At 39.7% G+C, this 27275-nt stretch overlaps 1 protein-coding gene across 2 annotated transcripts in view; it reads left to right on the forward strand.

Annotated features, from left to right (window-relative positions):
* ttll5 (tubulin tyrosine ligase-like family, member 5) overlaps positions 1-27275 on the forward strand; it is a 118014-nt gene that overhangs the window by 60185 nt on the left and 30554 nt on the right. The window contains exons 24-27 of one of the 2 annotated variants that reach the window (XM_088355210.1): positions 49-573; positions 1473-1609; positions 3176-3306; positions 21164-21389. In XM_088355210.1, the coding sequence (XP_088211336.1) occupies positions 49-573; positions 1473-1609; positions 3176-3306; positions 21164-21389 (1019 nt within the window). Of the gene's footprint in view, positions 1-48; positions 574-1472; positions 1661-3175; positions 3307-21163; positions 21390-27275 lie in introns of both variants that reach the window. The other variant, XM_088355208.1, reaches the window with a different exon arrangement.

Here is a 27275-nt window from a genome sequence, read left to right on the forward strand (position 1 = left end):
GGCTTACTGGTGATAAAGGAGCTCTGGGTTCTTTCTCTTTTCAAACAGCTCTGCCTGTGTCCAAAGAAGATTCCAGCTTGTCGGAATCAACGCCCTACATAGGAAAAGTCGCCAGCGACGCAGATGGAAAGGCCGTCGAAAGTCAACAAGCCGTTTGTTTGTCCGAGGCCCGGCTGACCGGATTTGGACATGCGAAGGTCCATCCGCAAGTTCCGGCTTTTCAAAGGCGCTCCAGCTTTCCCGTGACTTCGGACTTCCCCCATATTCATCAGCAGGGCTACTCCGTCATCTCTTCATCTCTGGCTCGTCATCATCCGCCACCTCTGCCGCCTCCCCCGCAACCTCCGTCCTACACTCAGTCCTTGGCAAAGTTCCAAATCCGCCAAAACGAGACACTCGAAGAGTCTCACATTTGTACCCCTTCTCCACCTGCGTTGACAGGCCAACCTACCCAGGTTCTCTGGAGGATCCCGCCTTACCCGCCCGTCACTTCGAGTTCTTCGCGTTCTTCCTTTACTGGTGCTCTACACATATATAGCCAGAAACTCTCTCAACCGACTTCTGTAGGCCCAGGTAAACACTTCAGTTTTGTGGTATTTGTTTGGGTGTTGTTCTTGTTTGTTTATTGACCTCAAACTCCTTCCTAAAATACAGTTGAAGGGACAATGTTTATTATATAGCGCCTCCTAGTGGTAAAAAACCTCATTCATTTAAAAAAAACTTATAGATTTTGATAATAAGCAAAAATGTATGAACTGTAATTTAAATGTGCATTCTTTTAAAAACCCGTAGGTGTTTTTTGTTCACTTTGTCTCCATGGTTTTTCTTCCTTGTGTTTTGTAGCACTCATTTTCAGTTGCACTACTTAGTGCAGCGACATTTAGTCGTCAAATAATGCAGACTGTCCCTTTACAATCTTTCCTACACATGAAAAACTGGTTGAAAATACTTAAAAGATGCCAAAGGTGTTCCCTAGGAGAGATGCTGCAAAGACCACAGATTATTGAAAACCACAGACTATTATTACACCATCCCCTGATCTAAAACCTACATGAGGGCAAGGAAAAACTCAAAAACGTCAACATAAGGAAAATGAAGAAACCTTGAGAATTTAATAGCACCTCATATCTCCTGTCCTTCATGATTGGACAAATTGATCCACCTGGATTAATCATATAGTCCAATTATGAAAGGCTAGAAACACAGCAGTGGTTCTCAATTCAGGAAGTAGTGGATTTGCTCACATTTTGAGAGTAAATGATGGGATGATGACAAGTCAGCCATCAGTTTACCTGCTTTTAGAAGCACAAACAGCATTGGTCTTTGGCTGAAGACTTACCATCCCTCGACAGCAAGCCTCAAAATGGCTGCCCCAGGAGAGGGATATTTTTTCTTTGAGTTCCACTTCGATGGGTCATTGTCATTGTTAATATTTTCTCCATTTTAAATCACGTCTTCTGTTATCATCTCAGTGCCCAAACTGCACAGTTCCAGTAAATTGAAGTCGAGTTCTGATGGAGGTTTGAAGGAGACGACCTCTCTCACAGTCCAGGCGCAGTCTAACCAGCAGGCCTTCATCTCGGCCCTCCGCAAGTTGGCAGACAAACAGGTCGCTCACAGCAATGGCAGCTCCAGTCACATCAACATTCTGACGCGACATGTACGTTCCCTACGACATTTCTTGACTCCCTCGGGGAGGCTGTGTTGAAAAAATGGACAGGTTGTTTGGTTAATGAAAACTGTTTCATTGAAGGAAGACAAATGTGGCCCTTATGCAGGAGTCTTTCCCTCCCTCTTGCTCTTCCTTTCTCTCACTTTCACTCTCTCCATGTCTCTCTTACACTGTGTCTTTGTCTCTCTCTGTTTGAGTGTCTCTCTGTAACACACATGGGCGTGTTTGTGTGTCTTTCTCTCTGTGTGTCTCAATCCTATATATTCCTTTACTTTCTGTCTCTCCCTTTCTCTCTTGTTCCTTCACTTTCTCTGTTTTCGTCTTTTTCTATCTCTATCTTTGACTCTCCCCTTGACTCTTCCTTTGACCGTCAGTCTGTCTGTCTGTCTGTCTGTCTCCGGCTCGCCCTCTCTGTCCATCTGTCTCTGGCTCTCCGGCTCGCTCTCTCTGTCTATCTGGCTCTCTGGCTCTCTCTCCCTGTTTCTATGTATATTCCTCTGTTACTCTTCCTGGTAAGTCAGTCAACCTTTTTGTCTTGCTCTCTCTTCGTCTTTTTATGTCACTGTGTGTCTGCCTCTCTCTCTGTCTTTGTCCCAGGCTCTCTGTCTTTCTTATATCTGTCACTCCCTCGTTATCCTTCTTGTTCTTCTCTCTTTGTGTCTTTCTCTTTTTCTACCTCTCTGTGAGGTCTTTTTATATTTCTCTTTAATTCTTTCCTGCCCCCCTACTGACCGGCGTCATCAGGTTTCTCAGCAGGCCTCTCAGAGCCAGAGGGTCTCACCCACACCCCCTTCTTGCGGGGGCGGCTTCTGGTCTTCGGGATTTGAAACTGTCCGTGCGGAGCATCACGTTTAGTGTGCTTAGTGTGCGGTCTCATTATCAGATGCGCCATGGGGGGTGATTTCTGTTGACTCTCAACAAGCTATTTGGTGGTAATTGATGCTTGTAAATACTGGAATGCGAACAAGGGATGTTTCTTGTTTCTAACTTCTCCCGCATTAGGATGGTCTGTCGGTGCGTTGAGCCCGTCAGCACCTCCAGCTGCTCTTCGTTCTGCTACTTGTCAGCTTTGCTGGATGCTTTCTGTCAGACTTTTTTAAGGATGACACAAGACCACACAGAATGCAGTTAAGCCACTTGGACATTATTCTGTCTCTCTGAAAGGTGTTTACTGTATTCCCTTCGAGAAGTTCGACCAGGACACGGCAGCAATTTGTTCTGCGATGCAAAGCCGACCTGTGCGGTGAAGTCTTTTTAAAGGCAGAGATTAGAAGACATTAAATCACTCGATGAGGCAAAGGGAGAACTTTGTAAACATAAAGAAATTACTCTTGTCCTGCAAAAATTCAGTGATTAATTGGCTCTCATGCATGTTTTTTATTTTATTTACATAGAATACAGTAAAGGCTGCACCTGCTCTACAACCATCCCCAGCAATACATAATTATGATGATATGAGAATGCTGTTTCGATATAGTTAAAGCTTTTCTCTGCCCTCCACAGTTGACCCGGTTAAACCTGGCGAGCAGGATGTTGAATGGCGAGAGACCAAAGCTGTTGGCCCCCTGTGCCAATGTGCAAGGGAGGACTGGAGTGAACCACTCCACAACAGATCCACCGCGAATCAGGACCACGTAAGTCCAAAGAATATTTTTTAGAACAAGAGTGGGCAAACTCCAGCTCGCAGGCTACATGCAGCCTTTTGAATCCAGCCCACCAAGAGAAAATGGCAAAACTATAATGATAATATATCGTTTCAGGTCAAATTGAGTTTTGCCTAAATCAGCTTCCCATAGAAAACTGCAATATACGGTATGCATAATACTGTTGTTTTGGTGCCAATACTTAAGTCTTTTTTTCTAATGAATTCCTGAGCTAAATATTGATTTTAATAGGGAGAAATCAATCAGTCATCATTTACTGCTAGTCTGGTCTCTCTTCTAATTATTTTCAACCCAATGTGTCCTCGCGACTCATTAATTGCCTACAACAATTGACAACATTTATTTGTCATCGCCATGAAATACAAGTAGAAGATATATTTAAATTTTTTATTTATTTAAAAAAAAAAAATTAAAGGTTGAACCAAATACTCAATCTATTGTATTTTAGTTATAATTAAATTTTAGAGGTCGAATTGAATTATATATATATATATACATATATATATATATATATATATATATATATATATATATATATATGTATATATATATTAGTATATATATATTAGTATATATTAGTATATATTAGTATATTGTCACATTTGGCCCCTAGTATTTATCTACATGTAACACAACCCTTACAATGCAAACCGGGTGAGACTTGAGATTGGCCATTCATTAAAATGTGCACTTAAAAAGAAAAACATTTTAATTTTAAATGATAATTTCCCTATTTACCTATTTATCATTATACTTTTTTTCTTCTTTTTTTCAAACTAACTGGATTCTTTTTACCAAGTACAGCTGCAAATATTGAAAGAATTATTAATAAAAATAATTAAAACTTATTTTGCAACAAAAACTTTAATCTAACTGAGAAAAAATATTTTTGTCTTTTGAATATTTTTGGTTTCTTAATTTTTACTACAAGGATTATTATGTAGTAGTATTCCTTTTATTATTACCGTATCATTATTTGCATTCTGTTGTACTTACTTCACAATTTGTTCTGGACTTTCAGTGTAGGGTTGCAGGCTTTAAAGAAAAATATATTAATTGAAGGTTGCAAAACAACTATAAGCAAGTAAAGATATATGCCAATAGAACTATTATAACATATACAAAAGTAGTTTTATAAAATTTTTCTTCATATAATTTTTTTTATCTTTATATTTTCTTATTTTACTACATTTGTTTCTATTTTGTTTTATAGAGCGGCAAGGTTTGAGGAATAAAATGTTGTCAAAAATGAAAAATAAAACTTTTAAAATGAGAAAAATTACCTTGCAAACAGAACAAAAAGTTTGGACATGGAAAAATGTGTTTCTTTATTTTTTCCAGTGCTGTGACTCAGACAAGAGTAATAACAAATAGGAACTTCCAAATGCTTTTTTAAAAAAAAAAAAAACTTTATTACTTGGTCTTTGTTCTTTTCTCCAAATATCTACCTGAAAGGCCCAAAGCTTTTAAAGTATTTGACTGTTGAACTTTTTCTCAAGATTAAAACTCTACAGAAAGAAATGATTCAATGGGGCTTCTCATGTATCAGGTATCGTCCCCTTACTCCAAATCCCTGTCCCGAGGACATTTTTTGTATGATTTACCTCAGACATTTGGAGCCATTTGGAGCCCACGAGTGTATTCGGTCACACTCAATAGCATTTGAAGTCTATCTCAGTGGTCTTACATGGACTTGTAAATTGAAAAATGCCAGGGGAATGATGGCGTGAATGGACACCGCCCTCTGGGCTAGCTCTATTCAATTGACACTTAATCCTTATGTGTTTTTGCCTCGCTTTAATGCTGCCGAAAGATTACGTAAAGTGTTGTCAGCAGACTGCCTGGCCTCTGCTTTCTTAAATAGTGAAAGACTGACAGACCGAAGGTCATCATGTTTCGCTGTTCCTCAATGATTAACACATGACTTCACAATGCGCGCCGGCTCATTGACTTGATCCTGAAAGGCATTCTGAGCATCCATCACCGAGTTTCGACCTCATCGCCTCGCTCCATCCAGACTGTTTTTCCTGTTCAGAACTTCCTTAGTTTTGGACCTGTGAAGGAATTTCAAAAATGTTTGGCTTTTCCCTTTTAAAGTGGTTTATTCACACAAATCATGAATGAGAGTCCCTTTCCCCTTTCTTTGTATGCCAGACCACTTGCTTTTACTTTTTGAAAAGGGATGCTATTGGATCAATGCTGGAAAAATAATTTTGATTTATGAATGTTTTGTCTAAAGTAATTCTTGAGGCCCATTTGTGGCCCTCTATTATGACTGATGTCACGAGACGTGGTGGCGTGGAAGGTGACCGGACCAGAACGGAGGCAGGAGGCATGAAGGGAGAACTCAAATGCGTTGACGATCCATAGGTTTTATTTAATAAAATAAAAGTCGCCCAATACTCCGAGGCAAAACAGAACAATACAGAGTTCCTCCGGCACGAACTCAACAGGACAAGGCATAACAGACTAAAACAGGACAAGGCATAACAGACCGGGATTGTGAATAATGAGTAATGAACCAGCACCCGCCAAACCCAAAATCTAGCCTTAAATAGCAGAACAGCAATCAGCTGATCTGCTTCAGCTTGAGTTCGGGGGCGTGGCATACTGGTCGTCATGGCGACCGTGACAGAGCCCCCCTCTTAAGGGACAGCTCCCGAGGTCCAAAAAAAGAAAAAATTACTACCTCGCGCCCCGGAATGTTGACGATCGCGATTGGGGCAACCCTGCTCCCTCCTCCGAACACGCAGGAACGGGGAGAGGCAGGCGCCATCTGCGTCGGGCGGATCGGAATCGGCGCTCGGCAGGGGGGGTCTGGTGGCCAACTGGACAGGGGATGACAGACAGGCAGAACCGACGAGAACAGGACAGGTAAACAGGACAGGCCGATGCAGAAGAGTCGCACTCAGGACAGGCCGATGCAGAAGAGTCGCACTCAGGACAGGCCGATGCAGAAGAGTCGCACTCAGGACAGGCCGATGCAGAAGAGTCGCACTCAGGACAGGCCGATGCAGAAGAGTCGCACTCAGGACAGGCCGATGCAGAAGAGTCGCACTCAGGACAGGCCGATGCAGAGGAGTCGCACTCAGGACAGGCCGATGCAGAGGAGTCGCACTCAGGACAGGCCGATGCAGAAGAGTCGCACTCAGGACAGGCCGATGCAGAAGAGTCGCACTCAGGACAGGCCGATGCAGAAGAGTCGCACTCAGGGGGGGTCAGATTCAGAAGAGTCGCACTCAGGGGGGTCAGATTCAGAAGAGTCGCACTCAGGGGGGTCAGATTCAGAAGAGTCGCACTCAGGGGGGTCAGATTCAGAAGAGTCGCACTCAGGGGGGGTCAGATTCAGAAGAGTCAGGCTCAGGGGTTCAGGTTCAGAAGTGGCGATTCAGACAGGACAGGCGGAATCAGAACAGGCAAGACATGAGAGGGTCAAAATCAAAACAGGCAAGACATAAGAGAGTCAAAATCAGAACAGACAAGACATGAGAGAGTCAAAATCAGAACAGACAAGACATGAGAGAGTCAAAATCAGAACAGACAAGACATGAGAGAGTCAAAATCAGAACAGACAAGACATGAGAGAGTCAAAATCAGAACCGGCAAAACAGGAGGAGCGGAGTCGGGCTGGCAGGCAGCGGAGTCGGAGTCGGCCCGACGGGCAGCGGAGTCGGCCCGACGGGCAGCAGAGTCGGAGTCGGGCTGGCACGCAGGGGAGACGGAATAGCAGGCAATCGGCACGGGAGTCGGGCAGGCAGGCATGAGAGTCGAACAGGCAGGCGTCAATTCTTCCCGGGACCCCATTCGAGGCACAGCAAGGGCCACGACGGGCGGGGCCGTGGTTCGAACGGGCAGGGAAGGCCAACTCAGTAGGCGCCTGCCGAACTGCGCTCTCCAGCTCTCCCAAGTCGCGCTGGGATCGTTCGCTGAGTTCTATTTGTGGGCTGGTTCATTCTGTCACGAGACGTGGTGGCGTGGAAGGTGACCGGACCAGAACGGAGGCAGGAGGCATGAAAGGAGAACTCAAATGCGTTGACGATCCATAGGTTTTATTTAATAAAATAAAAGTCGCCCAATACTCCGAGGCAAAACAGAACAATACAGAGTTCCTCCGGCACGAACTCAACAGGACAAGGCATAACAGACTAAAACAGGACAAGGCATAACAGACCGGGATTGTGAATAATGAGTAATGAACCAGCACCCGCCAAACCCAAAATCTAGCCTTAAATAGCAGAACAGCAATCAGCTGATCTGCTTCAGCTTGAGTTCGGGGGCGTGGCATACTGGTCGTCATGGCGACCGTGACAGACTGATATCTGCAATGATTCCAATTTAGTATACTGCTTTTACTCAATTACGAATAACTAAATTAAGTCAAGTCAAGTCATGTTTATTTGTATAGCCCTTAATCACAAAAATCTAAAAGCAAAGCTTCGATATTCAGGTAAACATAAAAAAATAAAAACACAGAAATAATTTTAAATAATTTTATCAATCATTTAATTTGGTGTCAGTATGTTATTTTTCATCACTTTTCAGTCTGCACGTGTGTCCCTAAGGTAAATTATCTTCAGTGGAAATGAATCAAATTGTTGTTTCGCTTTTTTATTTATCATCTTTTTATAATCAAATATTACGTCCCTGAATCATAATTTAATCGTGAGCCTCCGAAAAGATCCCCAGCCTTCCAGCTAAAGCATATTTTTATGTCATTAATTTACTAGTCCGGCCCTCATAAGAATGTTGTAAGTAGTGTGCTCTCATAAATTCCCTTTAATCTTTCATACTTTTGAGCAACTTTCAATTTGATTTTTTTATTGGATGATATATATGAACACCCTGTCAAAATCAATACAATTTTGACATGCCTTTTTTATTAATTTTAACCCAAATCCCAAACGGCAAGCCATTCAATAACTCTTGCGGAGTGCCTCGAGCCTTTCGGGGGTTCCTGGAGGTTCTTTAGCGTAGCGGTGGTCATCACATCTGCTTTGCATGTCCCAGGTTTGATCCCTAGTCCAACCAAACTGCTCTAATGATATGACTCAAGAGGTTAAGTGGCTGCCAGGCAATCGCAAGATTGTTGTTTTGACTCCTGCCTGCCCTCTCAGAACGTTCAAACTATCCCCAGGGATTATGCTGCCATTTCCCGCTGTTGAATTTCTTTCACCTTTCCATCCAAGTTGCTGTCATTGTGGAGCTGCAAGCGTGGCTACCCCTCAAGAGAACATATCGGAACACCTGGAAATACTGTTTTTCTCCTCCAGTCTCAGTCCGTGGCTGAATTTAGTAACGTCGCTCAACCCCTGTGCTAGTGCAACCCAGAGTACCGTGAGACCTCTGCAAGAACAAGTTCATTGAATTGTCCGAAACAAATGGAAACTTTCTCACAACAAATGAACTGCCATTTTTCTGTAATCAACAACAGCAACTGTGAACAAGAATAGTGCATCGTAACAGTACAATGAAAAGAAGTGCAATGACATTTAGCATCTAACCTGGCACCAGACAATGGCTGAAGTACTGGTAGAGGTCAAAAGAAAGCAAAAACTGCAAATAATTCAAGCAAAAGCCCTGGAGTGATGCAGTACAGCTATCACTTCTTAGTGATGTGCGGTAAGGTTCATGTCTAGTGAGGCACAGTCAGATTTACAAATAAATGAACCTGCATCTTATTAATTATTTGAGTGGTAGAGCAGGAAAGCAGTGTATAAATTTGAACATATATAAAAACATGTTTTCTTGTATTACGATTACTTGCAATTGAAGACTATGTGCTGCTACTTTTGAATAAAAGTATCGATAGATAGATAATACACAATTGTGAAAAAGGTTACGTAATGAGAAAAAAAATATTAGATGGTTTGACTTGCTTTTACCTTGCTTATGCTATTACTAATTCTGTGGTTTGAGTCATGTGTCCAATCAGAAGCTTTGGTCTCACTATTGACCTCTGCCATGAGGCAAGGGAATTGTATGCCTCTGCATTTGCAATCACTGTGCACAGTAATACATTGCATACTAATTGTATCAATAATATTCAAAACATGTGAAAATTCAGCAATTTTGACAAAGAAAATCCAAAACTTGTGAAGTTAAATGAGTAAAAACTCTAACACTAAATAAATAGAACGATGTATTGTAGTTTTAATTATATATTTCCATGATGACAGGTGAGGCTGACCCTCGCCTGCCTCTTTTACTGCATGTCACTGTTATTGCTTTGCTGGCAAACAAGTACCGTATTTTCCGCACTATAAGGTGCACCCTATTATAAGGCGCAGCCCCCCAAAATATTCTCTTGTGATATATTTGTTATATATAAGGTTCACTGGACTATAAGGTGCATGGAATTTAACTTCAGTAAAAGTGAGGGTTGTGTAAATGATAAATAAATGCATTTAAATTAAAATATGTTTTCATTTAAAACATCTGGTTCCACCACTAAAATTAATCTTAGCAACAAACAATTAACCAAAGGAGGGCACTCGAAGACCACTCTTTATGTTTGTCAAAGGCAGAACAGTTACAATATCATTTAATTATGACTACGCATTTCGAATTCCATCCGCCATATTTTCCTGTAAATAAGACGCCCTGGATTATAAGGCGCACTTTCCAATTTCTGGCCAATTTGGGCTTTTGGGGTGCGCCCTATAGTCCGGAAAATATGGTACTTAAAATGAGTAAAATTATCTGACAGGCAAAAAAAATCTCAAGCTTCATCTTGCTCCTATTACCTCCTGAGCACTGGCCTGAACAAATACTTATTCCAATTCAAGACTCATTTATGAGAACTATTTGTTTTGTAACTCTTTGTTGTCGTTTATTTAAATTTTGAAAAAAAAAATGAAACTTTCCTAACCTTTCTGTCAGCCTTATTTTAAAGGGCAGCTTTGTACTTTTATACTCAATTTACATAGAAATGTGAATAAAAACAACATCAATAAATTTATTGATGAAAAATATATTATTTCGGATACGTTTTTAATGGTTTGTCTCAATACAGTGGCAGGTTATTTTCACCCGGCCACAACAGGATGTTACGGTTGCCATGGCACCCAATTGGCCCCGCCCGTGTGGTGCCAGCTGCAGTTCGTTGACTTAGTGCTCTCACTCACCGTTTGTCAGCCCGTCAACAAACCTCTGCACCCGCAAGGCGTGGGTTTAGACTCTGTCCGGTTTCCTGCTTGTGTTTCCTGTCCGGTATTGTTCCCGTCTATTTTGTCCTGTTTAATATCGATCTACAGTTTCGTTCCCATCTATTTGTCCTGTTTAATTTTGATATCCAGTTTTTATATCAATCCTGTCTGTCCCGTCCTGTCCGGTATTGACCCCATCTGTCCGATATCTGCTCGTGCAATTTGGTATCGATCTCGTCGGCCTCTGGCTTTCTGCCATTCCACGCCAGACTGCTGCCTAACGTCTTCCACGATCGCCGAATCGAACATGCATGACTGCCCCATTTCCCGTAAAATAAAAGCTTGTGTGAGAAACGTCACGCATTTGGGTTCTCCTGCTGTTCCGGTTCTTGACACAGGAGGGTCAGAAACTTTTCAATAGGGCATGTTTGGGTTAAAAAACGGGATGTTTGAGACCACCTATTGACTATCTGGACACATCACTAGATATTAATCCATATATTAGGATAATTTTGCCTTCCTGCTGCCCGGAATTTATCTGCTCCCCCCAACGCTTAGACTACGTTTTATGCCAGACATACTGAAAGCGTTAAGCACAGAGGCTCTTAATGCAACCGCAAGGGTGAATTATGATCTGGTCCAAAGAGCAGTTTTGGGACTTTGAAGTTCCGCCGCTGGGATCCGACAGGTATGCTGCTTCAGCATTCTCAGGTTCTTTAAGAAACACAGTCACCTGGCTCGGGGAAAACCAACTCCTTGTCTACCTACCAACACTTTCCAGCAAGCATGTTGAATTAATGGCACTTTTAAAAAGGATACCATAGGTGTTTTCCCAGTTCTCTTTGAAATTGTATGTTTTGCAGGTAATAGTTATGATTGGCTTGTATCAGTTTTTTTTTCAACTTTTTTTGTGCCTAGGCATACTTGTTTTCATTTTAAAAAATACATGTTCTAGGATATATTGGAACATGCTTTTTTTATAAAATACTCATAGGTTAAGAAATTGCCATTTATCCTACAACACATGAGCCTCACATAACTTTTTTTGTGCCTAGGCATACTTGTTTTCATTTTAAAAAATACATGTTCTATGATATATTGTAACATGCTTTTTTTTATAAAATACTCATAGGTTAAGAAATTGCCATTTATCCTACAACACATGAGCCTCACATAGAGGAAGCTGACATTATCGGCCACCATTTTGCTCCTATGGTACCCAAAAACCTCAGGCAAAAAACAAGGAGTGAAATGATGCGTTTAGGTTACTTTGAGTCTTCATAGTTTGTATTCGTCCTTGTTTTTAGCACTTGTTTTAGGTTGCACTACACTACACCATACAGCGACCTCTAGTTGAAACTGTTTAAAAAAAATAATTCCAGGCACCAATTTTATGTTTATTTTTTTAAGCTTATATTATGTTGCCTGAATTGACGTTAAGTTTTTCTTGTCATTTGTGGTCACAGTGGTTCAGGACGTACTACAGGTTATTTATTTTGGTTGATAATTTGGGATTTTGAATTATTTTTTTTCACCTTTTTTTCAAGTTTTACTGTAGTCCTTTTTTATAGAGTATCATAAAATTATACTTAATCAGCAAAGATCCCCTTCCAATGTAACAAGTCTGTAATACGAATTGTTTATGTTGTTTGTTAATATTGATGTCACTTTGAACCTTTTTTTTTTCAAACTTTACAATCCATTTTTTTTCTTGTTTTTCTCTAAAAATAATACTGAGATGAGTAAAAACTATCTGCCAGTGGAACGTTCATTTTATACAATATTCTTAATTTCTTTATGTAAAAAAAATAATATGTGAATGATTTGTACTTTATTTGACTTATTTCATTATATTTTGCAGTGCAATCTAAACCGCCTCATCAAACAAAATAAGTCATTAAGTATTTCTTATGATAAGATAACTAGTGTTTCTTCTAGAGAAATAACAGATAAAAATACTTACAGTAAGCAAACTTGTCTGCTAGTAAGAAAAGTGTACGACATTCCCCAAAAATGTGTACGGTAAATAAAAAACAATAATTTAAATCTGTGAAATTTTCTGCATGTTTGGTACTTGAAGTGATTTATTTGTGACTGTTTCCTGAGAAATCCTTAACACGTTCATCAAACAAAATAAGTTAAATATACTGTTTTACCACATGAGCAGGTAATTGAGGTATATAAATGGTTAGTGGTCTGCGTTTATATAGCGTTTTTACAGTCATTGAAGACCTCCCAAAGCGCTTTACAATGTGCTTCACACTTACTCATTCACACACACACTCACACACCAATAGGGAGTCAGCCATGCAAGGTGCCTACCTGCTTATTGGGGGCATTAGGGATTCAGTGTCTTGCCCAAGGACACTTCGACATATAACACGGAGGAGCCGGGAATCGAACCTGCGACCTCTTGATCCCAAGATGAGCGCTCTACCTCCTGAGCATATACTAAATAAATAATTAAATGTACTGTTTACCTTATGAGCAGATAATGAGTCTGTATATTAATTATCTGCTTATAAGGTAGACAGTATATTTAATAACTTATTTCGTTAGATGTAGCTATTTAAGTTATTATCTACTTTCACCAAATGATATGTATGAATGTTAGTTACTCGGTTTATCACTGGTAGAAAACAAATATACTGAACGATGGCATGCTTTTTTGCAAAGATAAAATCGGTCAAATTTCCTGCTGCATACTAGACAAAGGTCACACGGCCCTCTAGTGTGCCCCGGCACACTTGTTGAAAAGCACCGGCTTATACGATTATGGTTGCGTTATATCAACAGTGGTTGGCAGCTGGTTGTCCCCTTGTGTAATGTTAACACATTGCAGCTTCTCTGCTTGTGTTCGCACCCTCGCCACAAAAACAGACGTCTAAACTATTGTCTCCATGTGGTATTTTTAGTTGGCCTCAGCGCTTTGTCGCAACGTTGTTTGACTTGGTTGAAAATCGCCGGCGGGCATTCCGGAGAACTTTATATAAGATGGTTTGCTGAACTAACAAACTCGACTAATAAAAAAAAAAAACCTGCGCCCTCAAAGAAGTTCAACGTTTTCACTAAAAGTTCCACAAAATGGGCTTGATGTCGCCCCTGCCTTTGAATTTAAAAGATGTTTTTATTCGCGGCTGATTGGAGCCAGATGTTGTAATGGGAGGGCGGCCGTTTTTTGATGCTATTCAGCATGCCGTGTTACTACACACATGTCGGGCTGCTCTCGGTCATTGTTATTGATAATAGTTTGTCTTTGGAATGAGTAAAGGATGCACTTTCTTGAGTCGGCATGCCGAGGCACAACTTCCTCTTGCCCATTTTCGCACGTTCGCACAGAGTTAGATTGATGTCATCAGTGTTGGGCGCCTAACTGAAAAACAGTGATTAGTTAAATGAATGAATGAAACTTTCATTTCAAACATAAGATAACAAAAGCCAAAACAAAACGACAAATCGAAAAAAGAAAATAAAACATACGAACAATTTATCGTACATGTTCGAAAGAAAGTTGGAAGAAGCATATTCTTTTCAAATCCCACCCCTTTGACTGCATTAATAATTGTGACTCACAGTTAGCTTTTCTGTGTATTAATATGTAAAAAATAACTCCTAAAATATACATATTTACATTGGCCTTGTGGATACACAGTCTCTTCCTTAATATCATCATCACTACTTCCATCACTTGTTTTACCATCATCATTATCATCATTGCTAGTTCCATACATTTTCAGCATATTGTATAAATAGAGTATCTATTATGATCACATAGTTCTCGCTGGCAACCAGTTCAGGGTGTCCCCTGCCCACTGCCCGATGATTGCTGGGATGGGTTTCAGCACCCACGTGACCCTACTGAGGATAAGCGGTGTAGCTAATGAGATGAGATGAAATGAGTTCTCTTCAGTGCTCATGGTAAAACTGACTGCTGTGTGGTGTGTGTTGTCCGGCATACAAGTATCTTTAGACCTGCTACCTTATGGGGTCTGCCCCCAGGCAGCAGGACCACCATTCCTGAGTGCATTAAAAAGACAAGGTACGGGAGCTTGAGCCAGATGCCTCCAGCATCAAGCTCCCATTTGTCTGCCCTAACTCCGAGATGTGAGGAATATGTCTGTTTTGTGTTCTTTTTTAGATGTATAGCTATGTGAATCTATCCCCATTTATTTTTTTTATTTTTTTTACCATCCTTACCAACATATTTATTCACCTCATATTTATTTGTTTATAAATAATAAGTCCAGATTGTGATGTATTTGCATAATATGACGGTGACAGTTATATAATAACAATGTTTAACAATAGCAATAAAAATATAACAACAATAACGGATTAGTTACAACTTCATTTAAAAAGTAACTTGGTTTGCCCCCCTACTAGAAGATTTCGCAACAGGGAGCACTGTGCAAGCAATAATATCAAAATGGAGAGTGCATTAGACCACTGCAAATTTACCAAGACCTGGCCGTCCCTCTAAACCTTAGGCCCAAACGAAGAGAAAACTAATCAGAGAAGCAACCAAGAGATTTATGGTCACATTGGATGTCTTTCAGGTATACACCGCTGTGGTGGGAAAATCTGTGGATAAGACAAGTTATGGTTGTTCTCTGCATACATCTTCCTGTTTTGGAAGAGTGGCAAAAAGCCTTTCTGAAAGAATGCCATAAAAGGCCTGTTTAGCGTTTGCAAGACGCCACATGGGAGACACAAATAACATGTGGAACAAGGTACTACGATCAAATGAGACCAAAATGTTACTCTTTGGGCTGAATGCAAAGCGTTGCTTTTGGCATAAGAGTAACAATGCACAACAATCTGAAAACACCATCCCCACTGTCAGCCATGGTGGTGGAGGAATCATGCTCTGGGGTTACCTTTCTTCCGCAGGGACTGGTAAGATAGTTAGGGTTGATAGGAAGATGTTATGGAGCCAAGTAAAGGGTGATTCTGGCAGAATCCCTGTTGGAGTCTGCTAAAGACCTGAGTATGGGACGCATGTCCACCTTCCAACAGGACAACGACCTTAAACAAAGCAAAATCTGCAATGGATTGATTTAAAACAAACAATATAAAGGTATAAAGATGGCCAAGCCAAAGTCCGGACCTCAATCGCATAGAGCATTTGTAGAAAGATCTTAGAAATTCTGTGGATGAACGGTCACCATCAAACCTTAAGAAACCTGAGCTGTTTTATAAGGAAGAATCGGCAAATATCTCTGTTTCAAGATGTGCGAAATGCATAAAGACATATCTAAAAATACTTGTGACTGTGATCGCAGCAAGAGGAACTTGTGCAAACTGTAAACCCAAAGGGGGGTAATATTTTTGCGATGCCTTTTTATTTGTTAACTAAATATTAAATACATTTGGTTCATTTTTACAATTGTGTCTCACATGTTGTTAATGCTTATAACATATTTTAAGGTTTTACCTTTAAGTTTGAAGCCTGAAATATGGCTGTATGTTAAAAAATCTTGGGGGGGAAACTTTGGCCAGTGATTGTTCTTGATAATGGTTTGTCTTTAGAATGAGTAAAGTTGCACTTTCTTGAGTCAGCATGCTTTTGGCACGACTTCCTCCTGTCCATTTTCCCACGTTTGCACAGAGTTAGATTGATGTCACACATGTGCTCAATTTTCACTGCTGTATTGTTTGACCAGAAGTCATATCAGCATGCTAAGGCATAGTGTGCACAGCAGGGAGTCAGACAGGAAGTCTTGGATATTTTGCAAAGGCTGTTCTTTTCACTCATTTTTTTTAACTATCCTTGCATCGCGACAATAAAGCTAAAATTAGTCATCGCGGTGACAAATTGTCAGGCTATAGGCTAGGAAAGCGGTGGCACTCTGGTCAAGTGTAACCCATTAAAAGTAATGAGTGTCGTAAACAAAGAAGGAGCTCTTGTTTTGTCTGCTGCCCTCTGACCTTGAAATGTTCATAGACAAGCTTTTGTTTCCAGGAGTGGGAAAGAAATTGACCTTCAAGCCGCTTGTTGTTGTAAAATAGTTTCTATTATGTGATGGGAGAAATGCATGGGGGTGGAGGTGTTTTTGTTTTCTTTTGACCACAAAGGGGCTGGAACATGTTTCACATAAGATAACTATCATACATTGTTATTTGAAAAGTAATTGAACTGTACTTGTATGTATTTTCCACACTGTAGAAAATACATTGTTGTTCAGATTGCTGAACATTTTGCTCATTAGGTAATTTATTTTCAGGCTAACTTTTCTTGTTTAACCGTCTTTTTAACTCATTTTCGGCATTGAAAAGGCATTGCCTTTTTAATCCTTCAACATGGATGATGATGGATCGGACATGCAACAGTCCCGTCAGCCATTGTCTGAGTCTTTGTGTTTTTGAGCTGGCAGAATCGGATGTGATTCGGGAAACCCGGAAATAATATTATTTCATTACACTTTTTAACTTGAAGCTCAAATAAATACAAAATATTTATGTAGAACACTTCCGTTTTTAGCTTGGTATCACATTTTAAACACGGTGACTTATTTACTAAAAAACAGTTGTGGTAAATGCAACACAATGGATGACATTAAAGACAATTCAATTCAATAATACAAACTTCTGTTGCAGCACTATTTTAAAATATAACTAAACTACTTCGTACAAAAATCAGGGGAAAAAGCAGTAGGAAGAAGGAGGATGGTTGACTTTCCATAACCGTCTAAATCTTGAACCATTTTATGGTGCTCATCAATCATAAAGAAAAATGTCTTCTTAAATCTTGACCACCCCGTCCAAGCCATTCAAAGATTTTAAACTCCACTGAGGTTTGAGCTCAAAACATTCATCATCTCAAGCAGACGAACACGAAACCGATGCAGGACCTGAAATCTAAATCAAGTTCCCGAGTCAACCGCTCTGGTCCTGTGCCAGTATTGTGATTTTGTTTCTATATGACAATAAACGCTGTTGAAAAGCATAATCCATCACAGACAAACAGCCAGTGTGTGTATGCTGGGCTTCACTAGTTTGGGCTGGCCCTCGGCTAAAAATAATGCCCTAAAGAGCACTATCGGGAGCAGCGAGGAGAGATTGGACAAAAATAGAGTAAAATGAGCCTGCTTGAGGAAATTAGATCCCAAAGGGGTCTTATTGTGAAAAAACCCCTCTCAGAATTCCCCTAAATTTATTTTCCTATGTAAATTAAACTCTTTCACTGAACTCTAAAAGAAATTAGAAAATTAAAGAGAAAAGTTGTAAAATAGGAATATACTCACGCTTTGTTTTGCTGTCAGAATTGTTCGTTATAATAAATATTTCTAGTGAATTTAAGTTATATTTCTAAATCAGCAAAAAAATCTTTTTTCATTCTTCAGACAGAAAAATATGTTATTATGGACTATTCAGTATACAGGACTGTCTCAAAAAATTAGAATATTGTGATAAAGTTCTTTATTTTCTGTAATGCAATTAAAAAAACAAAAATGTCATACATTCTGGATTCATTACACATCAACTGAACTATTTCAAGCCTTTTATTATTTGAATATTTCTGATTTTGGCTTACAGCTGAAAAAAACTCAAAAATCCTATCTCAAAGTATTAGAATACTTCCTCAGACCAAGTAAAAAAATAATTTTATAACAGCAAAACTAAATCAAACATTTGAAAATGTCCATTGATGCACTCAGTACTTGGTTGGGAATCCTTTTGCACGGATTACTGCATCAATCCGGCGTGGCATGGAGGCAATCAGCCTGTGGCATTGCTGAGGTGTTATTGATGCCCAGGATGCTTCGATAGCGGCCTTCAGCTCATTTGCATTTGTAGGTCTGGTGTCTTTCATCTTCTTCTTAACTATACCCCACAAATTCTCGATGGGGTTCAGGTCAGGGGAATTAGCAGGCCAATCAAGGACAGTGATGCCATGGTCAGTGCACCAGTTACTGGTGGTTTTGGCACTGTGGGCAGGTGCCAGATCATGCTGGAAAATGAAATCCTCATCTCCATAGAGCTTTTCAGCAGATGGAAGCATGTAGTGCTCTAAAATCTCTTGGTACACAGTTGCATTTACTCTGGACTTGATGAAACACAGTGGACCAACACCAGCAGCTGACATGGCTCCCCAAACCATTGCTGACTGTGGGAACTTCACACTGGATTTAAGCAACTTGGATTTTGCTCCTCTCCAGCCTTTCTCCAGACTCTGGCGCCTTGACTTCCAAATGAAATGCAAAACTTGCTTTCGTCTGAAAAGAGGACTTTGGACCACTCTGCAACTGTCCAGTGCTTCTTCTCCATAGCCCAAGTCAGACGCTTCTTCCGTTGTCTTGAGTTCAGAAGTGGCTTGACCATGGGAATACGGCTATTGTAGCCCATTTCCCGGACACGTCTGTGAACTGTGGCTTTTGATACCTGGTCTCCAGCTTCAGCCCACTGTCTTTGAAGCTCCCCCAAATTCTGGAAGCGGCTCTTCTTCACAATTTTGTTAAGGCTGCGGTCATCTCTCTTGGTTGTGCAGCGTTTCCGGCCACATTTTTCCCTTCCAACAGACTTTTTGTGGATATGCTTTGAAACTGCACTCTGTGAACAGCCTGCTCTTTGAGAAATTTCTTTTTGTGTCTTACCCTCCTGATGGAGGGTATCAATGATGGTCCTCTGGACAGCAGTCAGATCAGCAGTCTTCCCCATACTTGTGATTTAGTTTACTGAACCAAGCTGAGTGTTTTTAAGGCTCAGGAAACCCTCGCAAGGTGTTTCGAGTTAATTAGATGATTCAGGTGATTAGTTGAATAGCCTACTTGTATACTTTTTCATGATATTCTAATATTTTGAGATAGGATTTTTAAGTTTTCTTAAGCTGTAAGCCAAATTCAGCAATATTCAAATAATAAAAGGCTTGAAATAGTTCAGTTGATGTGTAATGAATCCAGAATGTATGACATTTTTGTTTTTTTAATTGCATTACAGAAAATAAAGAACTTTATCACAATATTCTAATTTTCTGAGACAGTCCTGTATATTCTGTTTGTATCTGTCTCTGTCTGTCTGTCTGTCTGTCTCTATCTATTTTTCTTACTATATTCTATTTACATTTTATACTAAAATTACATTACTGGTTACATTTTGTACTAAAATAAGAACCTTAATAAGAAATAAAGCATATACATTTTCTTATTTTACTATACCATTACATACCTATAGTTTATTTAAGTTATAGTATAAAATAAACTATATTATTTTTCTTTTATTACGATCAACTGTTTTTTTTTGTAGACGAAAAAGTAAAAGTGTTTTTTTTTTAAATATTATCTAATATTTGTTATACGGGTGCACCTGGTGGAAATTATTATTCAATAAATGAAAGATGGGTGGGTGGTTAGTGCCCAGCCCCACAGTGTGGGGGTTTAGGGCGACCAGTTCAGAGTGTCCCCAGCTCAGATAGCTGGGATGGGCTCCAGCGACCCTAATGAGAAAATGGATGGATAGATGGAAAATGATTGAAGATTGAAATATACTTTCCCAAAATTACCTAGACTGTGTCTTCTTGGAGACAGAACAGTAGTGGACTCCTCTTCTTTTGAAATGTTAAAAACTGGATTCATGACCTGCCCTGGGATATTTTTGAGACATTGGTAGCTCCCGGAAAGCCCAGCCATAAACATTTGGAAAACACAGAAAAAGGAAAAATGCTAGGAAAGGGGATGGGTTGAATGTGACTAGTGGGCGATGGGATGATTTTGGAACTTTTAATCCACTAACCATAATTTTTAACGCTGCATGGTGCATAGCACCACACTTCTCCTTAAGTGTACTGTTTATTATTATTTTTTTTAATCTTTTAATCTGCAAAACAGTGAATAACTCAATAAAAATTGTAAATTTTAAAAATATTTTGAGACCGTTATTTATGAAATAAAATGAAGGTCAAAATAAACCTCTACGATCTTAACTAATTGCGAGAGGGAGACTGGTTTAAGGTGGTACCTTTGTTGGTATAGGACACAGCCTCTGGCATTATTCTTATTTTATAAATTCTATCAAATTATCTAACGTCACACAGTGAAAGAAAAAGTCGCTGAAATATGAAATGGCTCTCTCCCGCCAACACCCCCCAAAATATTGCTGTTATTGCTCTCTGGGTCAAAAGATTCCAGACCCCTGATGTATGAGGTGTATTTCTGATTAGTTTTACATTTTTCCATTGACAAAAAAAAAGTTTTTTCTTTAAAAATAAGGAAATTTCTAAGCGACCCCAAACTTTTAAAGGGTAGTGTATAATCAGATTCCGCAGATGAGGTTATATAAAATGCAAAAAGTCTCATAGATTAGTTGGAACCTTTGGGTCTTGAGGGAGCAATGGAATCAATCTAAGTATGTCTGAGGGCGAGGTCAGTCTCCATTCTCCAACAGCAGTAAAAAAAATGGCTTAGTTCTAATAACAGATAATCCAGTTACAAACTCGTGGCGCTCGTCAAATGGTTTTCTTTCCAGGTTGCGGCTTTGTGATGTGAATAGAACGTGAAGTTCTGGGAGCACTAACGCAACGGTTTCGCTTTGCCCTCCGCTTTGACTCTCATTTGCACACTTAAATCCAGTGTCGCTGACAGCTTGATACTAGCTTCTGGATGAACCTCCGGATAGATAATGAACGTTTCAAATGTGCGCTTAACCATACTCCTAGTCCATTTTTTGTTTGTTTTCTGCACATTCAGTCCCAGTGACGACCAAAGACGTCACAACACGGGGAGACTAAATGATGGAGAGGCTTCCGGGGATGCAAGAGCGCGTGGCGACTTCAGCGCGGCCCTGGTGGCGAATTCTGAACGCGGCTGTCACCCTGTGAGGGGCGACCATCAGCATCAGTTCGCTGCCCAACAACTGCAACCACAAAGAAGTCAACTGCGGCAATTCTTGGACCACAACTATTGTGGACAACAGGTACATACATTTGCAAACAATACAATAATTTAACCTCCCCATAAAAACTCAAGTAAAGCCTCCTCCTCAATAATGTTCGAAAAATAATTATATTTACACATGAACAAAAAAAACACATCAACTGCACTCCAAATAATAATGATAATAATAATACAATTCAAGCCATGATAGCAATCATGATAACAATAATACTATCAATAATAAATATACTATCAAAAATTGTAACAATAATAACAATAACCATAATCTTGCACATTTAGGAATTCTTGTTCTTATTTAACCCTCATACTATGTTAAGAATTGGCATCACTAACCGTTTTTTGCGAGTCAATTTGGACCCGGGGTCTAACTCAATCCTGACCACCAAAAAGAATGGAGTATGGTTCTATTTAGTTAACACAACATCCTAACACACATTATATGCATTCATAACCATATATTCCCATTTGATGGCTCCTGAGACACATCAGTTCATACATTTCATAACCTTGAACTAACACCATACAGGGGTTAAACTTGTTTTTCCAGTAAAATAAAAATGAAGTTTCAAAAAAGCAAAATTGCCTTAAATAGCACATAAGATTTTTTATGTTTTCTTCTTTAATGCTCCAACTGTACTCCAAATGATTATAATAAAAATGTAACAATTAAAATAATCATAAAACTGTTAACAGTGATGATGATGTTATCAATTATTAGCATCTAGATGAAGCTGACCAAGTTATCCGCATTGATTTTACTAATAAACAAAACAACATGAACTATCATATTGTGCTGCACCAACGAATCGATAAAATCGACTAAATTTGATGATTAAAAGCGTCGGGTACGAAAAATGTCATCAATTCAGTGTGTGCGCACGATTTATGCGGCACTCAGCACTTAGGGAAGCCAGTGATGTCACAGGCAGTACGAGTCGGCGAGCATAACAGAGCGAGGTGGAGTGCGAACTAAAGCGCTATTTTCAAAGGCTAGGGTACATTCAACTCATAAAACACGACGGACGCGAAGAACACAGTTCGACTGATGTCCTCACAAGTGCGGGAGAATTCCACACTTCACAAAACAAATAAGTGCGTCAATTGCAAGCTTTCCAAAATTATATGGCACGGGAGCACCACGATGGTGAAGCAGCAATCAAAACCAAAACATGGAGTCACCGACGAGGATGAAGGGAGCTCAGTAGCAGGGTAAGCCACTATGTTTTTTTTTTTAAATCTGCTTATTATTTGTGTCTTTAAGTGTGGAAATGTAACCTTAGTTTCTGATAACTCGTAATGTTAGTTGCTTGTTAGCAGAGTAATGAGTTTTTGCATGTTTGTGAGATACCTTTTATTCAGTTAAATCACCTTAAGAAGTATTAAGTGTGTTTAATAAAAACAATCTCCGCTTTCACCAATTGGTGGTAAGATTGAGTATCGAGTTTTAATCTTCTCTCAAAGTCTGAGTGCCTTAGTAAAGAAGTGTAATGTTAGTCTCTGGTTTGCTGGTTAGTTTATTCATGACTGCTTGTGTGTGAGTGTGTGTGAGGGAGATACTTTTTATATCAGGTTATTGAATGAATGAAGTTTATTTGGGCACAGCACAAAAACAGTATCAATCACTAATTAACAAAAGGGAGCAACAAATGATTTGCATCGAACACTTAGATGTCCTTATTACACTTATAATCTTAAGCAGTGTTTGTTTGATTATGCTTTATGAAAAGCTTAAATTGCTCACAATGGTAAGTTTAAGATTAAGCATGAGGTTTTACTTTTCTGGCAAAGTCTGAGTGATTTTTGTGTTTTTGTAAATTGTGGCATAATATATACTCATACTATAAGTTCTCATTAGGAAACTGCAAACAATGACAAGCTTCATGATGAGAAAGAGACCTCATGCACGCCACAGCAAGCAGCAGTCATCACTAAGAGCATCCTCAACTTGATCCTCATTGACATGCTCACAGTTTTGCATTGCAATGTAAACTTCTCAAAGAGGGGAGACTGAGTGAGTTAGTATGCGCAAGGGTGATAGTGGATATTTTATGCTGGTTAATGTTGAAAATCATTTTCCTGGGTTTTCAGGTTCGCATTTATTTCTTTTTCGAAAAGCTCAAGTTCCTTAAACAACATGGATTCCTTTGTTTTTGCACTTTATTAAAAAAATATATCTACATTTGCAGGTGTTTAGCATATATTTGTATGAACGTTTGTATTTGAGAAACACAGTTTTTTGTATTGTTTAATATTGTACAATATTATGTTTTGTGCTTTATTTTCTTATTTGTCCAGAAAATTTTAATATTTGAATAAATAAAGAATGAATGTGTTTTTTTAATCCAATTCATCGGAGAATCAAAAAATAATCGTAATTATTAAAATAATTGTTAGTTTCAGCCCTACCATCATATAAACCTGCCTTTTTAAAAATACTCGTTGGTCAAGAAATACGTATTCATCTTGCATAACACTAGGCTCACCTAGAGGTCGCTGACATAATCGCCATTTTGCTGCTACGTTGTACCCAATAACCTCATAGAGGCTGGGCAAAAAATAAGAAGGAAAAATGTGTACAAACGCTGCCCGACCTACGAACGAGTTCCAGACGATCGTTAGTAAGTTGAAATTGTTCGTAAGTTGCTTCAGTGCTATAATTTGTATGTTTAAGGTTTATATAAGTATGTTTAAGGCTTGTATGAGTAACCTGTATTGTTTTGAAACAGAAAAATAAAAATGTAATAAAATAATGTTTTCTATAAAGATAAATAAAAGGAGGTTTAATTTACTTTTGGGATATGTGCTTCAAGAGGTCCTATATGCTCTATAAAGATAAATAAAAGGAGGTTTAACTTACTTTTGGGATATGTGCTTCAAGAGGTCCTCCTCCGTGGTAAAAAGTGGCCCAAAAAAAGCGATCCAACAATTTTCTCAACCCCATCAAGCTTTCTTATTCCACTTTCGTTTCAAAAGAAACGAATCGACTCTTCCTTACTCTTTACACAAACCATATTGTATGGATGCACGAGATATTAAACAATAAAAACGTTAAAGTTCTTAGCGCGCTAGAGATACAGTACACCTATTATGTTGACACATGAATTAGGAAGTAGAAGCCGGATTTCTTCTTCGGGGTGGATGCTGGGTGACCTCTAACAGCGCCACGCGGCAGAAAGAAGCACTACAGTACTGTCCTCTACTCGGAAAAATGTGCACACAATTCAAAATGTAAATTACAGCAATGTAGGGATATTTTTCGACATCCCGAAAAAAATCATCGTATCTACCGTTTTGCGTAAGTCGAAAGTAGGGGAGCTTTGAGTCTCTGCAGTTTGTGTTCTTCCTTGTGTGTCGTTTTCTATCACATTGTACAATACAGCAACATCTAATAGTCAAATAATACATTTTGTCCCTTTAATGTATGTACACGTCTTTAGACAGCTTCAACAGGCCACTGGATGGAGCACTTTTTAAGGAAGTATTTTAATAATAAAAAGATAATCTCATCTCATCTCATTAGCCGTACCGCTTATCCTCATTAGGGTCGCGGGGGGGCTGGAGCCCATCCCAGCCATCTCCGGGCAGTGGGCAGGGGACACCCTGAACTGGTTGCCAGCCAATCGCAGGGCACACAGGGACAGACAACTCATCCACTCATTCACACCTATGGACAATTTGGACCGGCCAATTCACCTGAAATGCATGTTTTTGGAACGTGGGAGGAAACCGGAGTGCCCGGAGGAAACCCACGCAAGCACGGGGAGAACATACAAACTCCGCACAGGAAGTCTGGAGCTGGATTTGAACCCACGACAGGTTCCCATGACATGAACTGTGCCGCACAAGCGCTAACCACTGCGCCGCCATGCTGCCCTAAAAAGATAATTTCAAATGAAATTCCAGTGACTTGCCTGTGAAATGCCGAGTTATAACTCTCTTGTTGCTATTAAAAAAAAAAAAAAAAAAAAACAACGAAAAAAACATTACCTTACCTAAGCACTGTACTATCCAAAAAGCGCCCACATGAAATGGAAGCTGTCATGTTAGCATTTTCAAAGCTATTTGGAGAATCTCCGTCCAAACCACTCAGTCTTACACCGGGAACATCCCGCCTCATAGAAACTCATTCCTGGAGAGCCAAACATGACTGCGCTTACTCAAAACGACATTTTTTGGCTGTTTTTCGCAGCCAGCCTTGTATTTGAAGTAATCATGGAATGCTCGCTCACAAATAATGTCACCATTTAAGTATTTTTTTCCACATGCGTATGCTTGACTTTCTTAAGATTTTACTCATTGGGGGGAAAATACGTGGTCCTTGCCGGCATGTTTCCGCACAGTGGCTCCGAAAGACGATCCCGAAGAGGAGCGCATTTATTCATTTTCCACTGCATTTTGTGGAATCAACACAAGGATGGAGAGATTCAGAGAGAGAGAGAGAGAGAGAGAGAGAGAGAGAGCAGAGTGCCCTGGGACAGCTTACAGTGTGGAGTGACTGGAAGCGAGGACTTTTTTCCAAGTGTTTCTCAACAATGCAGATTCTCCCACCTCATTGTTATTTTCGCTTTCATTGCCGAGTCTTAAACCCATGCAGTGTTGGTGACGTTTGTCTTGGCACGCTCCGCAGCTCCATGCGAGGCACTTTAATGCGATCACTCGGGCGGGTTTTATTTTTTCTTCAACGAGCGCCCTGTGGTTCTAAGAGGCGAGATGGCCCCGGGAAGATCGCACAATGCTTTATGAATGGAGAACCCCAACCATTTACCTCCTCCAACTTCATAAACTATAGAGGACCAAAAAAAGGCCAAAACTATTAAATAGATAGATTAATAAATAAATAGATAGGTGGACAGATGATAAATGAAAATCCACACAAATGAATAAAGGTGTAAACACACCTCAAAAAAATCACACAACAGAAAATAAAAACAATAAATATACTGGACTGTCTCAGAAAATTAGAATATTGTGATAAAGTTCTTTATTTTCTGTAATGCAATTAAAAAAATAAAAATGTCATATATTCTGGATTCATTACACATCAACTGAACTATTTCAAGCCTTTTATTATTTTAATATTGCTGAATTTGGCCTACAGCTTAAGAAAACTCAAAAATCCTATCTCAAAATATTAGAATATCATGAAAAAGTATACAAGTAGGCTATTCAACTAATCACCTGAATCATCTAATTAACTCGAAACACCTTGCGAGGTTTCCTGAGCCTTAAAAACACTCAGCTTGGTTCAGTAAACTAAATCACAAGTATGGGGAAGACTGCTGATCTGACTGCTGTCCAGAATTTGGGGGAGCTTCAAAGACAGTGGGCTGAAGCTGGAGTCCAGGTATCAAAAGCCACAGTTCACAGACGTGTCCGGGAAATGGGCTACAATAGCCGTATTCCCATGGTCAAGCCACTTCTGAACTCAAGACAACGGAAGAAGCGTCTGACTTGGGCTATGGAGAAGAAGCACTGGACAGTTGCAGAGTGGTCCAAAGTCCTCTTTTCAGACGAAAGCAAGTTTTGCATTTCATTTGGAAGTCAAGGCGCCAGAGTCTGGAGAAAGGCTGGAGAGGAGCAAAATCCAAGTTGCTTGAAATCCAGTGTGAAGTTCCCACAGTCAGCAATGGTTTGGGGAGCCATGTCAGCTGCTGGTGTTGGTCCACTGTGTTTCATCAAGTCCAGAGTAAATGCAACTGTGTACCAAGAGATTTTAGAGCACTACATGCTTCCATCTGCTGAAAAGCTCTATGGAGATGAGGATTTCATTTTCCAGCATGATCTGGCACCTGCTCACAGTGCCAAAACCACCAGTAACTGGTGCACTGACCATGGCATCACTGTCCTTGATTGGCCCGCTAATTCCCCTGACCTGAACCCCATTGAGAATGTGTGGGGTATAGTT

Source organism: Urocampus carinirostris, chromosome 15 (assembly GCF_059441175.1).
Source record: "Urocampus carinirostris isolate Australia breed hairy pipefish chromosome 15, RoL_Ucar_1.0, whole genome shotgun sequence".
NCBI classification, from domain to species: Eukaryota; Metazoa; Chordata; class Actinopteri; order Syngnathiformes; family Syngnathidae; genus Urocampus; species Urocampus carinirostris.